Source organism: Apaloderma vittatum, unplaced genomic scaffold (assembly GCF_000703405.1).
Source record: "Apaloderma vittatum isolate BGI_N311 unplaced genomic scaffold, ASM70340v1 scaffold2236, whole genome shotgun sequence".
Taxonomy (NCBI): domain Eukaryota; kingdom Metazoa; phylum Chordata; class Aves; order Trogoniformes; family Trogonidae; genus Apaloderma; species Apaloderma vittatum.
Window position 1 is genome coordinate 7,279 of NW_009722091.1, and position 16,695 is coordinate 23,973.

A 16,695-nucleotide genomic window follows, 5' to 3' on the forward strand; every position below is an offset into this window, starting at 1 on the left:
CAACCCAGAAGCTTTTTAACACTATGTGTTTTACATCTGCTGTGTGTAAAGTTTTGAGCCGAGTAGTTCCATAGGCTTAAGCGGCACAAGGCACCTTGACAAGCTTCAGCTTCCTAAGCTGTCAGGAACAGGAATTGTTGCTTCCCATTTATAGAACTTGCTGCTTTTAGACTTTTATAATTTGTTTTCCTTTGTCAGTCTGTTAAGGCATGACATCACAGGGGAAGAAAAGGATGTAAGAATAACATATCAGCAAGGGCATACCAAATGTACAAGGGGACTTAATGACCTATTTGCAGTGTATTTCTATGGAAATATTTTAAATGGTGTTGAAATCATACAGTGTGGTGCCAGTTCTCTCAGAAAGCAGACAATGGATAGTTTAATGCAGCAGAATGACGGAATTAGAGATTAATTGGTTTTATCTGTAGACAATTTCCAGGGTTTAACTACACAAATCATTAAGGTTAGGCATTGCATTAGCTTTTGTTCCTGAGGTGCTGTTACTTCACCTACTACTGAGTTGTCTCAACATTAAACTGACATAACCAGTCCAGCTGCTAACACTGGTAATCTGAAATTTTCATGTCAGCTGCCCGTCACCTCCGCGTCTGCAGGAGAGCATGTTCCGATACCAGCATATTTGTACTTGGCAGTCCCGGAGGGTTGCTTCAGTCAGGTGTCTCTGCTTATGTTCTCAGAGGATTTGATCTGTTACACCTTCTGAGATCACATCACACTATAGAGATTTGACAGCGAGCGGAAATGCTGGGGCTGTCAGATGCCCTTTCTGTCTTAACTGGGGTACGGCACCTCCTGTGCCACAAAACCAATTTCTGCTCTGTCTCTAGTACGTATACGCGCAAAATGAAAAGCTTAGAAGTGACGTGTGTGCTTCTTTCTAGACTAGAACTACTGAGATGGGTAGAGTTGTGTGGTGTGCAAGTGTTTGTCCCTGTTCTGAAGTAGGCAAAGATCTAAGACATAGGACCTAGAAAAGCAACCTTAAACAATGCATGCACGCTGACTTTCCTTGTCTGTTCTACCCCAGAAGACAACACCCAGTTGTCCTTCATGGTTGTGCATTTTAGTTTGCAATACAATTGCTAAGGACCTGAAATATTAGTTCTCAGGGTTTCAGCTGTGTTATTTAAAGGGTAACAATTAAAATAAAACCAGCACAAGTATAGACCATACTGATCCTTGCCCTTGGAGAGCTTGTATTTATGCGAACATCACTTTTGAAAATTCTGTTCACATTGTATGTAGCATTATCTGTAAGACTCTAACCTCTAAAATCTGCTTCTCTAGTCAGCATGTCTTGGCTGTTTTGGGCGCTGGTGTATCAGCTCAGAACACTTAAATTGTTGCTTCAAGCTGCAGCAAAATGAATCAGATAAGCTGAGCTATTTATGACCCCCATTACTGCAATTATTTAGGTCCAGCCTTGGTTCTGTAACTCTATATCTTGTACCTGAAGTCATGTGCCATAACTCAAGTGCTATTTGTTTGTGTCCTGAAAAGTAGATGAGTACGTCAGGGGTTATTTTAACTCCTAACATACACAATAGGAAGGCAGAAGTGCCTAGTTTTGTTTCCCCCCCCAAGAATGTATTTTAGCCATTTTACAGATGGGATTGCCTTGCAGCTACCTCAGAGTTTAAAATACCGTCAAAAAGGGAATGAACCTGAAACTTGTCTGTTCTATTTATCTGTTAAATGACAGAGTAACTTGTTGAACGCCCTTTTCAAATTATTACCTGAGTACTGCAAAAGAACTAACTGTAAAAATGGGCATGTTAAATGATGTTAGCCAGTTCTACTTGTAGGTGGCTCTTCTTCTACTTGATTTTAAAAATGGGAGCAAGATCTTTCCTGAAAACAAATTTGTTGACCCTGTTTTGCTCAGGCTGTGTAATGAAGTTAATAAGGCATCTCTGACGCAGGCATACGTTCTTTTAATAAAGTATTTAAAGCTAAACAGATTATTGTTGTGTAGTAGCTAAAACATGTAGCTTTCACCATTCTTCAGACTTCAATTCTTTACCATATTTTTCTGTTTCAGCTGTTGCTAGCAAATACTTCAACAAAGCCACACACCAGAACAAAATCTGTATTTGCAATACACAGAGTGATGAGGATCAAAGATCTCTTAAAATCATGAGGCTGCTCTTCTATTCATCCTTCCACTACTGTAAGTATTTCCACATCTGTCACTGGATTCTGAATTAAGGGACTGATGCAAACTCCTGACTTGCATTTAGAGGAAATTTTATTTTATGAAATACGGCAGTAACAGAAGTATTTGATAAACATTGTCTACAGTATTAGCAACACACAGCAAGGTAGGCATGTATAAGCAGCATGGTGGACGAAAGGAAGCTAGTATATGAACCTAATAAGATATAATTATTATGGAGATCCACAAACCAAATAAAGCTCTTCAGCCCACACCAAGGTGAAGCATAAGCCAAACAAAGTGATTCAAGCTCTCAAACAATGTTCTGTAACCAAATTCTGTAACTTTGCTTCTTAGATGAAGCATGGCCATCACAAACTTTACTGGGACAGCTAACAATCTCAACTGCAAACCAATCAACTTTTTTCCTAAGGCTGCTATACCTGATGGCATCTGACTCACACCTGTTTTATTCTTTCCACTTTTGCATGGGGTAGAATGCCTCCAAGGTGATTTGTTTCCTAGGTTACATTACACCTGTAAAGATATATCATGAGCTTTTGTAAACTTAACTGATATTTTTGTAAGGTTGCAGTGGAAGACTGAAGTCTTACTGGGCATCACAAAAGTGACCTAAGACATTGGGCAGATTCCAGTATTTTGTTTTAAAAACCAGGAAATCCTACCTGAAGTCAAATGGATGCAGCTGTAACACCAAAGAGAAAGACTGGAAAGATCCTGAGCAGTGGCAGCATGCATCTGAATAATGCACTGGAGATATGGCTAAACACATTTTTTATAAGAAAAGAAGTCTCTTTGTGCTTATGTGAACCTGTAATCCTTCATCTTGAGGCAAAAACAATCAAAAAACCAAAACCCAGAACATCTGAAGAGAAAGCTTTGCCTACCAGAATGTACACACTCCGGCTATCTCTTAACAAAACTGCACCAATAAGTAAGAGTTATTTCCTTCAATATATTAGAAAACTGCTTTGTTTGAAAGATAAACATTTCTCTTATCAACCTCTAATAGCCACAATCAAACTCAGATTTCTAACAGTCAGCTGCAAACATAGCTCCTGCTGTTGTCACCTGGCTCTGAAATCATCCATGCTTTATTGTGAAACAGAACTGTATTCAGGCTCCTCCGTTCTTTCCTCGTCATTGATGTCTGGATACTCGGTAAGATCCAAAGTCAGTACTCGACTGAACATAATGTTATCACGCTGAGAAGAATAAGGGTCATACAGTTTAAAACATTTCTGTTCCTTGAAATCAGCATTTTATAAATGAGATAAAATGAGCTTGGGCTACATCTTTTTATCGAGCCAGTACCTGCACTTATTTCTGAACACACAGGAGTTCAGATGTAGCAACACAATTATGTACGTGATTCACCGCAGTAACGCTTAAGGTGTACATCAGTACTTCAACAAAGCCCAGCGTTTTTATTTAACAAAATTTGGTAATAATTAATTGTTACCTCTGGACACACTCCAATCAATGCATCTGCTCTGGAATAAAACTCCTCCTTTAGAGAAATAGCTATTATTTGTAACTGTTCATATGCCTGTTCCCTCATAAAACGTGATACCTTTGAAAAGAAACCAAATATTTCAAGTTAGTTCTGGGAGATTTATACCATGCTGTAATTAGGGAATGATGAGGAAAGAACTCAACTACATAACCTGCAGAATTCCATTCTGAAATAAGGAAGAGCAAATGAGAAATGAAGTGGTCTTAAGACAGATACTTTACATGTTCTTAAGACAACTGCTCAGATTTGCTGCTTTTTGAAAACGCATTGTTCACTCCAATTAATAAAGTTATAGAAAAAGGCCAGCACCACTGAAAGGTATTTTACTTAATATAACTACAAAGGAAGTCCCTGAATAAGGAAATATAGGTGCAAAAAAAGGGCTGTCTATGAAGGTCTTAAATATGTACTGGTTTGCTGCAAACAGCAGCATTTTTTTCAATGATCTGCAAATGAAGATAAAAATATTAAGTTATAAACTGGTGACAGAGTAAGGAAGTATCCTACAATACAAATTGAATGAAAGGAAAACCAGTTTGTCCACACAGTGGATGTGTGATAAAAGTAATTTTTTTAATGGAAGAGCTACCTTTAGTGAGTTACATAATTCACTTTCATTTTACAGTATAATTACAAGTAAATTACTGGAGATCTGCTTTAGTAAATCCTTAAACTGAAAGAATGGAAAGAAAAAGACTTCATTCTAAGCTTAAAACCTGGATACTAGTGTGGACTAGGCAACATAATAATTTTCCATACATCATTTTTGCTCACTTGCACTATTTAGTTCCTCTGAACATTTTGGTGCTTTCCAACAACCACCGCATTTTACAGATAAGGAAAGAGATAAGACAATTGGAGCTAATTCATAGTATTTTCTAGGAAACTACTCTTATGTCACCCTCTTCCTGCATTACACGGGCAGCCGCTCTCCGAGCACATTCAGTGCCACAGCCTGTATCCCGTCGCTGATGTGAAGAAAGCTGCCCTTGCAGCAACCCTGCCCCAACCCCTGCTTGTGGCACCTTGTTCTGAGAGCAGCAGGCAGGGCAAGGGCTACAGGAGGGCAGAAAGGCAGAGTGATGCAGGCACTATCCCCCAGGCTCACAGGCAGTGGGCATCGCTACCCACAGAGGGTAGAAAATGGGTCGAAGCCCAGTTCAGCATCAAAGCAGGAAGCGCCGCACAGTTTCCCAGTCACATCAGACAGGCCCAAGTGCTCAATTGAAGGCATAATGTAGACTACTAAAGCAATCTGAGAGTTAGCCCTAGGGTGTAACAGAATAACGTAAAATAGCTCTTTGGCCATAAAGTGGTATTTATGGATGTTATTTTTATAAATATACATTAGACCAGAACTTGCTGTACTTAACACATTCTGCATGGATGTTATTTTCTTGAATATACATCTTAAAAATATTCATTATTGTTGCAGATGTGTCAAATGAAATAAGACGCTTTCAAACTCTAAAAATACTACCAATTGAAAGTTTTAAGCATGGGAACAATTTGGCTTACAGCTGCTAATAAGATCACCTTTTGTGGGCTACAGATGTGATTTTCTTTATCTGAAAAGTAAACCAAGTTTGAAATATGCTTGAATTGAGAAACTCGGCTGCATAAAAGAAAAAAACAGCTATTCTTTGTCAAAGGTATTCTGAAGGAGAACAGTGCTTAGCACACTCTTGGGTATGAAGTGGACATCTTTTCTGCCAGATGTGTCAGAACGAGCCTCCTCAGAAAGGCAAACCGCTGTGAAGTGCCTTGTTACTCTGTCTCTCGTCAGCTGTGCTAACGCATCATTTGTAGTATCTATGGAAAGCTGATAACGTACACATTCCATGAAGTTCATGATTTCTGGTATGTAATGGATGACTGGTGCATCTAACTGCAAACAGAACTCGTATGGATAAACTGAAGTCATGCATGTAGTGACCTGCAATTTTGTTAGGTGTTATCTGGGACCTCTGCTCGCTTCGAGACAAAACTATAGAGAATTTTACATCCATATCCAGAAGACCACCTCAAATGCCTGCAGAGATAGGAATTAGTAATTGCCTAATACATTGCAGCTTTGATGAAAGGTAAAAATGTGAAATTTAGCATTAATGAGTGTAATAGCAGACAAGAAAGACAGGAAAGGAAAACTACAGGAGGTAGCCTGTGTAACTTCAAGTCATGAGCTGTGATACGTTTGACTCCAGAATTAGGAGTAACATCCAGAAACACAATACTGGTGTTTAGTCACAGTAAAGCGATTTTCAGCCGTTACATCAATTCATAGTGGTCCTGAGTGAAAGATTAATAACTAGAAAAGTATCCTGTTAAAAAGCTTGTATCATAGAGGTGGTTTGTGATCACGTGATATGTAATCTTGTTTCTAATCATGTAATTGAGAGACAAACCCTAAAGCTTACTTAGCTATTTTCATTACAGTCCCATTACATCTAATCTGGTGTTGCCGAAACACACTGGACCAAGTTAAAACAAACTCAGTGCATATCATCTGCTCAGAAGTACTGGATGATGGGTATCCCGCGTGGACTTGTATCCCAAGGAACGTTTAAGGCACTCAGGTTCAGAAAATCACTTCTCACAATACCACGTGTAGTCAGTAATCTTTCAGAAGAAATTCTATCTGGCAGGTGCAAGTAGTGGAGCTTCCCCAACTATCTCATTTAGGGGAACCTTCCAAGCAAACTTTGGTGTATTCAGCACATCACAATTAACTCCATGAAGAAAAAAAAAAAAGGGGGGGGGGGGCAAAGAGAGAGAAAAAATAGAAGTTTGGTGTTTATAAAAAGACTTTTTTTAGGCTCTACCAAGACTGACATCACTATTAATGCTTGCAGAAATACAGCTTGATCTTCCTTTTTGCAGAAAGGAATGTTTCCCTAGAAGAAAATCCATGCACACGCAAAGGTCTTGATTCCTCTCCTACATACAATCTCCTTGTATCGAGTCTCCTCCTCCCAGGGGCTGACATTACAGCTGGCAATCTTTATTATTTGTATTCTTTCCTAAGTTTTTGTTACAGTGACTAGTTATTAGCAAAAGGGAAAGATCAATTTGAGAGGCGGACAGGAAGTAATTTTAATCAAGCAAGAATTTGTGTGACTAAAACTACGGGAGCGATAGCTCTTCATTGCTGTTCACGTAAAAATATTTAGTAGGCTAACTGCATAACATAATACTCCAATGACAGAATGACTTGATTTTCAACATGCAGACACACTCCTTTCTGCTTCTTGGAGGTATGGGAACTCAAAGACCTTAAAAATTCCTACCAAACCAACCCAACCATCAATTCACAAGTGACCTTCACACCAGATTGTACACATGGTCATGTGGCAATACTTTTATCCTCCTGGCCTGTTCTTCTCAACTTCACAGTTTGGCGACTGATTAAAACACACTTAGATTTATAATTCAAGCCTAGACTTGGTCTAGTATCTCAGACAACCATTATTTCAGTCCTAAACACAATATATTTTAAAACAGGTTAAGACAGTATAAACACTCTTTATCCCAACAACCTGTAATGAAAAGTAGCCATCCTTCTATAAAAGATACATGACATTCTTGATAAAAGGATAAGGAAAAAGGGACCAACTTACTTTATCAATGTTTGTGTTATCCAGAGCAGCATCTACCTCATCTAAAATAAGGAAAGGTGCTGGCCGAAAACTGTAGAAGACAATACAGTATTTTGCATTTAGAGGCAGAAGTCTTAATAAACATGATTTCTTCAGATTCACTTAATCTATCATAAAATCTCAATAAGAAGTAATGGCAGGTAAAGAAAAAGGACGTTAGGGAAGTTTGAATACTCCATTAGCAGCTTGTTTTTAACCTGTTTCTGAGTGTAATAGTGTCCATCGTTCTGACATTTTCTCAGCCACATACTTTGTGAATACCAGAGTATTTCTTTTACCTGTGCACAGCAAACACGAGAGCCAGAGCTGCCACAGATTTTTCACCTCCTGACAAATTGTCCATTGGCATAAAGCGTTTTCCCGGAGCTATGCAGTTAAAGCCAATGCCTTCCAGGTAAGGCTCCTCAGGATTCTCAGGACTAAGGAATGCCTGGAAATGCAGACATGTCATTATTAGTAGTGACACAGAATTCTGAAGATGGATATTTTTTAGGTTTAAATAGTGACTGAGCTAGTGTTGAAGCTGCTAAGGTCACTTCATTTGTAGGAAACACCTGTTCATCTACACTGAAGAGCAGTATTATAAAATTTCCCAGTGAATATACTTTTGTTAACAAACCAGGAGGCTAATTAACAAAAACATTTTGGAAATGGTTCCACATTTGGTATTTACAAACCTTCAGCTACTAAATAGGCTTGATTTCATCACATTTTACATAACTGATACTTTTTTTTAATTATTAAAATTTTAGACTTCAAAAGCAGTTTTCTTTTTTGTTTGGAAGTACATATACTTCCAAAATTACATTTTTTGTAAACGGTTAGTTTTACAAAATTTAGCTCTGTGCTGGGAATGATTTTAATATAGGTAGGCTTTCTCTGTAGTTTATATCCTGGTGCCTAGGTCTAAAAATTCAAAATATTATTTCAACGGAATGGTCATTGTACCATTAGAAAGAACAATGGATATTGCTACAGGGTTTCTTTGTCCCATTAAATAGAAGAGACAATGCAATAATACAGTCTCTTCCACTCTGCACCAGTGGATACAGCTAAAAGAAAAATTTCCACAGTTGACAAATGGCTCCTCTTGGATCACAGATACAGTGGAAGGAAAACAAAACATAACACTACATGTACTTTGACTTAAAATAACTTCTGTGGTGAATAGTCCTGGAAGTGAGATACAGTGCTTGAGGCATTTTTGTTTTGTTGGAGGTATGCATAGTTTCCTCTTTTCCAGCTGAGAGGGTGCCTGTCATTAGTCTTCTTCAGGCTGTAAACATGCCAAATAACTTTCAATGCAACCCCCAGTTCTATGCCGTTGCACACTTCTGTGCAAGCGGAAGCCCTCACTATTAGCAAAAAAGTCATCTTGTAGCTTACTACCACACATACATTCCTTGCTTGTCAAGATATGAAAGGAACACCATTCTTCTTCTGTGGCAAGAGAAATGGAAGAGAACCAGTGAGTGAACCCAGCAGTGAATCTGTGTTTGTAGAATTTCTTAGGCAGCAGTTTCTTTAGAGGTCCTAACACACAATTTGCTGATGAAATAAAGTTTACAGAGCAGTATATTGAGTGCACGCATGTTCCGAGTCCAGAATCTCTGGAAGTTAAACTAACTCAGTTTATCAAAGCTTCTCTTTTTTTCTTTTTTTTTTTTGACTAGATAGTAAAGAATTATTAATCAATGTTATTAATATAGCAATATTAAGAAATATCAATTTTAATAAAGGAAATCTCATTAACAAAGTTATTAAAGGTTGCTTTAAAAGCATCTGTTCAAGCTGCAACCTAGGCCACGTCCTCTGATGGTAAAACTCAGAGCTAACCCTTTCCTTAAGTAAACAGAGCAGTCATTTCTCTTCCAATGCAGTTAGACCAGCTCCCTTCAGCTGTTATGTGAGTATCTAGTAGGCAGGACTAGCTTCCCAGCTAGTCACAGGATAATCCCTTGATCAAGTTATCATGTGAGTATCTAGTAGGCAGGACTAGCTTCCCAGCTAGTCACAGGATAATCCCTTGATCAAGTTATCACTAGGGCTCAAATCAAGGCACAGCATCACAGACCTCAGACAGAAAGCACCCTATTCATTATTTTTGGTGATGTGTCTGGAAAATAGTGGTTGTTTCAGAGTGCTGCAAAGTCAAGACCTGCCTGATGTTTAGTCTAGGGGAGAAGGTATGTGCCCAGTAATTGTGAGGAAATACAGGTTTTATTTTCCTGTCCAACCTAGAAGCAGAAAGGATGTTTAAAAATATTTAAGGTGTTCACTGAATATATGAATCCAAGGGGAAACACAAAACCTTAAGTTTTAGACAACAGTTCAAGCCTGAGCCCTTCAAACATTCAACCTTCTAGAGAATTTACAGAACCAAAGCATTTGGGAGTGTCCTCTTTCAGCATTAATATTGGAACACTAACAAATATTAATACAATTGCGATACAATTTTTCTACAGGTCTCTTAAAAGCTGCAAACTTATTAAGTCTATCTCATAAGTGGAGTATAAGAAGCTTCAAAAGCTCATTCAAAACAGTAGTACTGAAATAGTGATCTATGATTTTTAATCATTAGTATAGATAAAACTTAAGTGGTTTTAATTACTTACTATTGGTACCACTATGCCTGTAAACCAGTATTATTCTTAAATGAAGTACTCAAATAATTTGTGTCATGGTAATTAACAAGTCTGCTAAACACAAAAATAACCCAAACCAAGTAGTTCCCAGTTTTGTTAACACTTGAGATCTCATTTCTCTGTCTAACATCAAGCATGCTTTGGCATATTATCTACTCCTTCTCTGATCCTAAACTTCCAAAGTCTTTATTATTTGTAATTTTTTTTATTCAGGTCTGAAATTGCCTTTGGAACCCAAATGTGTTCTACCAAGTTCTCTTATTCTAGACAGCAAAGCACCAAATAGGCCTTCTACGCCAAGCAGCTAAGAACGTGACACACCTGAGCACTGCTGTTTCTGCAAAGTTTCTTGTAGATGTCATCGATAGTGGTGGAGGTATGCTCAAAGCACCGGCTAAAAAGGTCGTATCTCTTTTTTTTCACCTGTTCAAATTCTTGCTTGCGTATTCTGGCCTCCTTTCTGCTGGACTCAAAAGCTATGAAAAAAACCACTGAAATTACTCCATAATAAGCCTCTAAGCAAGTACACAGAACAAATATAAACGTTTACCCTAACAAGGATCAAACCAAATATTAATTGCCGACAAAGGTTCTAGTACACTACAAGGATCATGCTGATATTGTGAGTTTTCTTCCAGATTTCAAATAGAGGCCCTAAAAACTGACAGGCAGGGATGTATTCAGTTTGCTCTGTGCCACATTCATCTGGAGCAATGAACAAAATTCTTCTCCCGGTTCTTTTTTTTGCAAGCTGGATAGCCTTAAGCAGCACCAGCATTTACCCATTACAGCTTCAGAACTCCTCAGGTTTCTTAGTATGTTAAGATTGGCAGTGCTTTTTGAGGATCCTGATAATTTTGCAGTAATGCTCATGTGTGAGTTCTGGACAACATATATGTGTTCCTTCAATTATGTAAGAAAAATGTAAAGAATTACGATTGAAGTCAGTAATTTTTAGACAGTAAGTAAAAATACTGTATCATTTGGCCAAAAAAGTATCTTTCCACACACTCAAATTGTATTTCAATAAACTACTGCAAGGTATATGTTAACAAATTGTTTACATATAATTTAAAAGACAGCTGAGGACAAATACTTGAGCACAAAAAAACACCTGAGTATATCTGAAAGAGGCACAGCCAGCAGCACCAACCGCAGAAGGAATTTTAATTAGGGCAAAAAACCTCAGTCACACACACAAAAGAGTAATATGAAAGACGCGGTGTTACCATCGACTGATTCTTGGAACTTGTCTCGCGCTATGTGCAATTTCTCTGCTGCTCTCAGGTTTGGAGCAGCTGTCTTCATTAAAGTACTCTGTTTAGCTTTTATTTCCTGCTGCATCTGGTTCATCTGATCCTCTATATCTTTATGAGACTCTAGGTCCTAAAGAAAAAATAAAAATACTAGAGCAATAAAATTTGCTTTTAGACCAAGACATTTTCAACATATACAGCAAGCACCCATGGTTTCTGGAAAAAGTACTCTGCTCATCTAATAGCTTCAACAGGAAACAACAAAACACAAAACTCCATTCAGAGTACTAGTTCTAAATAAATTTACTAGGTCCTAAGTATTCTTCCACAAAACCTTTAAAACCAAATTCCCTTCAGCCTGGAATTCTGGGTTAAAATACAATTCAGGAGGACAATTAGCTAGCCTCGCTACTTGATTTGTAAAGAAAACTTTTGAGGACAAGGTTCTCAGTGAATTCTTAGAGACAAGCTCCAGTGATGACAAAAATCATCCCTTGTTCTGTACCTAGCCTCTGATATTTGATTATTTTCTTTATGATTAAAAAAGGGGGAAAAAAACCCAAACCCTCAAAAAAACTGATGAGAAGACATGACCTAATGGACTGTTATGGAGGGAAGTATGGTAAATCTCAGTCTCTGAAAATACTAGAGAGAAGGTGGTACAGCCGCCCTGGCAGCCAATCTTTAGTTTGCAGAGTTCTGAGTCATAACCTATAGTGTTAGAACTTAAAGGCAGAAGGTAAAGGAGGAAGGAAAAATCCAAGTATACTTACTATCTATCCATTTTGGTTTTATAGTTTAGGTGAGCTTTAAATTAGTTATATGGGAAGATGACCTATTGTGTTGGGTTTGTGTCAGGTGGGGTTTGGGTAGCGGCAGAGAAGGGCTGTAGAGGTGGCCCCTGTGAAAAGCTTCTAGAGGCTTCTCTGGCTAGAAGTTGGACTCACCTCCGTGCAAGGCTAAGCCGATCAGCGCCTCTGTGATAAGATATTTAAGAGGGGAAAAAACCTGCTGGGTGAGTTCTTTGTTTTGGAGAGGAGAATGTGAGAGGAACAATGGTGGACACTGAAGGCAGTGAGGAAGGAGAGGGAGGGGTGCTCCAGGGCATCATTCCACTGCAGCCTGTGGTGAGAGAGCAGGCTGACCCCCCGCAGCCCCATGGAGGTTAATGGTGGAGCAGATCGTTAATGGTGGAGCAGAATCCCACCTGCAGCCCATGGAGGACCCCATGCCGGAGCAGAGGACCGTGCCTGAAGCACGCTGTGACTCTGAGGGAAGCCGACGCTAAAGCAGTCCATTGCTGGGAGGACTGTACCCCATGGGAGACACCCACACTGGAGCAGTTCATGGAGAGCTGCAGCCCGTGAACAGGACTCATGCTGGAGATGTTTATGCTGTCTCCTGTGAGAGGGAGACCACACTGCAGCAGGGGAAGACTGAGGAGTCCTCCCTGGGAGGAGGAAGAGGCAGCAGAGGCAGCGTGTGACAGGCTGACTGCAACTCTGGCTGCTTGTGCCGAAGTGGGGGCAGGACGGGCAGAGAAATGGGGAGCTGAGCCCAAAAAGGGTGGGGTGGGAGCAGGTGTTTCTGAAATCTGGTTGTATTTCTCATCATCTTACTCTGATCTGACTGGTAAATTGGTGGTGGTTTTGTTGTTTAAACTATTGTATGATTTTTTTCAGCAAGTCTCTGCTTTTTTGCCCATTGGTGAGTGAGCTCTCCCTGTCCTTTTTATCTACCCTAGAGCCTTTTGGCATGTTTTCTCCTCCGCATCCCAAAAACGGATAGTAGGGTAGGAGGAGTGAGCAGGTGGCTGCCCTGTGTTTAGTTGCAAGATGAGTGGGCTTAAACCACAACACCTATCCAGAAATCCTTACATTAGTGTTATCATAGAATCACAGAATGGCCTAGGCTGGAAGGGACCTTAGAGATTATTTTAATCCAGCCTCCCTGTTGCCAGGGTCACCACCTCTCCACTAGATCAGGCCACACATGGGGACCGAACGGGAATCAAACCCGCGACCTTGGTGTTGTCAGTGCCATGCTCAACTGACTGAGCTAACCGGCCCCAAATAATATCAACAAATAAATATTTTAAATAAAAATAAAAACTTGATCTCTAATAATTTCAAACAAAAAAGATTACCTTCAGGTCTTCTGCTAGGCTGCTGTAGTCTATATGAATTGCCTCTTCCCTTTCGTAGATACTTGATGTGGTCGGAGTGACTTCTGTTTCAGTTCCTAGCTATAAAGGACATTCCAGTTTGGAAATATAACAGTTAGCTTTTAATACATGAAAAGGACATAAAATGAGACAGTGGTAACACGGTATGAGGTAAACTCAATCCATACCTCCTCCCCTAGCGAAAACGGAGTTCAGTTAGTTAAGATCTTAGGAGTCTAACTAAAAACTGCACTTGTTAAATGAAGATGAAAATACCTGCTAATTTCAGTTTGAAGCCAAGATAAAAGCAGCAGTAATTTATTTGTAAATGTGCATACTGTAAATCTCTCAGTTGGAAAGATTTACGTTCTCACGATAATTCAATCCCCTTTCAAGGAAGGGCTCTGAAGTGTGTAAATTGAGGCATTTCTTTCACTCAGTTGGCCTCAGAAGAAATCAGTAGCTTCAATTCTGTATGGCATAAGCAGAGTATCTTGTGGACACTCCAAGCCTGGATTTCAAACAGCTACTTTCCCCTCAACGCACCATGTACTGCATGTCATCAGTCCCTTTCCCACCAAGATTCTCCCTCAGAACCAAATCTTACTGGAGTTCTCAGTGATGTTAATTAGGAATCTAAGTTGTTATTCCTACTGCCCACCTCCTTGGTTTCACCTCTTCCTTACTCATAAAGGGTGAGAGCCAATTTGCCTACACGCTCTGCTGATGAGCAGCTTATGTCCTTTCCCTTCAAAGGCTGCCGACCTCGCTGCCCTCATTGTCTTCTGACCCACTCGTTGATACCTATACTCCCACAAAAGTACTTTTCAAAGGAATGAGTTCAATGAGACTCGTTCCAAATTTACAGGTTTGATGCAAGTCCATCAAAACTCATAGCTATTTTCTTTTGTAACACTGGAGAAAGTTTGATTTCCACTCCCAGAAGGTATGCTGGACAAAGAGGGAAGACTGAGAAAAATAACAAGGGTCAATCCTCTGAGAGCAGCAGTATTTATATTTCAGGCTATGCCTGATTTGTGTGTCTACCTCTACTGGAGACAAAAGCATGATTTTAGACATTATTCATATTATTCTGAATTGATCCCCGTGTGTCCCCTTACATACACATATCTGGAATACTCCTTCATACCAATTTTTATGTACCACAGCAATTTTACATATTTCACAGGAAAATGGTTCAAGCACAAACAAAATATACTTGCAAACAACATTTTTGTCTACAAAAATAAAGAAAAATCTTTCTCTTGAATGGATGAAGCCTGATCATGTGAAAACAACGTAATTATTTTAACAGGACTGTGTAACGTTAAACAGTCCTGTAAGGAAAAAAAAAAGTGTCTTTAAATTCAAGACTGAATAACTGCTGCTCTGTGATACCCATCTTGCATAAAGATTTTAAGTACCTCTACTTCACTGATGTCATCCAGTGATCCCAACAGGAGTTTTATTTTCAAGTCCTGCACCTTGCATTCAAGAAGTATATTATGTCGTCTTAATCTTTTCTCCTCCAGAGAGGTTTCTATAGCTGTAGCTTCCTTTTGTAATTTTGTAGCCTCCCTACATAAACAAAAGGCACAAAACAAAGAGCAGAAGTATTGCTGCCAAGAGCATCCACAGCCATACAAGAAGAACAGTTGCCAAGCACAGAGAGGGCTTTTTCCTCTCTAATCCTCATCAAACAAAATGAAAAATGTTACTTAAATTGTTCCATCCCTTTCCTTCTCCAAAGTTACTCAAGGGGCAGCTGGTAACCACACACTATTCTAGCACCGAGCTAACACTCTGCTTTTCTGTATTAACTCTTAACTTGATCACAAGGTAAATGCTAGTACTATGGACACAGTTTCATATATTGCCAAGTTCACACTACAAGCATGTTCAAATATCCACCTTTCCTTAGTACAACTAAACTCTGTTCTGTTCAGCTCTGCTCAACACATATGAAGATTTTATCTTTGTAAAATTTAATCAAGTATCTTTTATCATTACTCTACTTGAAATACACCTTGATTCCTTTGATAGCATCAAGTTACTAAATAAGGCAGAGACATAAAAGTCTTACATTGTTAAAATGACATACTGTAAAATTACTATATTACTACATTAATTACTACATACAATCTATTAGTTGATGCAAAATTCTACAAATTTACTTAACCATATAGTGTCAACATGTTGGTGTTTTTGAAACATAAAGAAGATTCATGATTAAGAGACAAACACATTGATAATGAACAAGCGTAAGAAAACTGTCCTCAAAGCATTTGATTTAAAAGAACAGTAAGAACAGAACAGTGATGTAAATTGAAATTAGTTAAAGGTATCTAAGACTTGAAAGGCCTGAAGAAAACGAGAACACTGAAAACGGAAAAAATCATTAATTAAACCTGTGCAACTCAAAAATACGAAATTACCAGCAACTTAATATGCCCCCCAATCAAGTTGGAAGTTAATACATACTTATCACAAGTCCCTACATAGTTATCAGAAATCACACTGAGACCTAGCCCTAGGTAGACAGTAATTTAATCTATAGTGTTTATGGGATGGCTGTCATGAAATTATCCACATTACTTTTGGGAGCCACATACTGAATTAGAAACATTTTTTAACTAAGGCATACTGTAAATGCAACAAATCTTTCACAAGAAAACAGAACAAGAGAAATTCAAATGTTTGATCAATAAAACTTCTACCACATTCATCATTTTCCTAGCAGCAAAATTAGTAATTACCTATTAATAGTTAACAATGTCTTTCTTAACTCTTCAACTTCATTTTGAGCTTTAGTAACCTCAGATTGATGAGCACTTAATCCATCCTTAAGATGCTGCTGCTTCTCCACAATTTCGTTCACATTTTTTAGATGCTTCTCCTCTTCCTACAAAGAAATATTTACATTTTTAACCTTTCACCAAAAGCCTTGATACAAAACCTTTATTATACAGAAAGGCATAGTTAAATTTAAAACCTGTTACAATACATTGAAATTTGTTACAACACAAAATCTGGAAGGCATTGGGAAAATGGCTGGTCTTATACACAGGAAGATCCAGACGTTTCGTATACATCCACACAGCTAGGTCTGAGTTTGTGACTGTACCAGACTAAACTATAAAGCCACCAAACAAGGCAGGGATCCGAGGATGCCTCGGATCTGTAGGCTACTTTCTCGTCCTCAGTCCCTTTGCCCTGCAAGAAGGATCGGATCTGCTGTGCACCTGCATTATATTTAGC

At 38.8% G+C, this 16,695-nt stretch overlaps 1 protein-coding gene across 1 annotated transcript in view; it reads right to left on the minus strand.

Moving 5' to 3' along the window:
* Positions 1-3,294: 3,294 nt before the first annotated feature.
* Positions 3,295-16,695, minus strand: part of SMC1B (structural maintenance of chromosomes 1B) — a gene marked incomplete at its 5' end in the record, with an annotated part of 32,234 nt that continues 18,833 nt past the window's right edge. The window contains 9 exons of the mRNA XM_009871619.1: positions 3,295-3,405; positions 3,663-3,773; positions 7,334-7,403; positions 7,651-7,802; positions 10,339-10,493; positions 11,247-11,403; positions 13,420-13,518; positions 14,862-15,015; positions 16,194-16,339. Coding sequence (XP_009869921.1) covers positions 3,295-3,405; positions 3,663-3,773; positions 7,334-7,403; positions 7,651-7,802; positions 10,339-10,493; positions 11,247-11,403; positions 13,420-13,518; positions 14,862-15,015; positions 16,194-16,339 — 1,155 coding nt within the window. The remainder of the gene's footprint in view (positions 3,406-3,662; positions 3,774-7,333; positions 7,404-7,650; positions 7,803-10,338; positions 10,494-11,246; positions 11,404-13,419; positions 13,519-14,861; positions 15,016-16,193; positions 16,340-16,695) is intronic.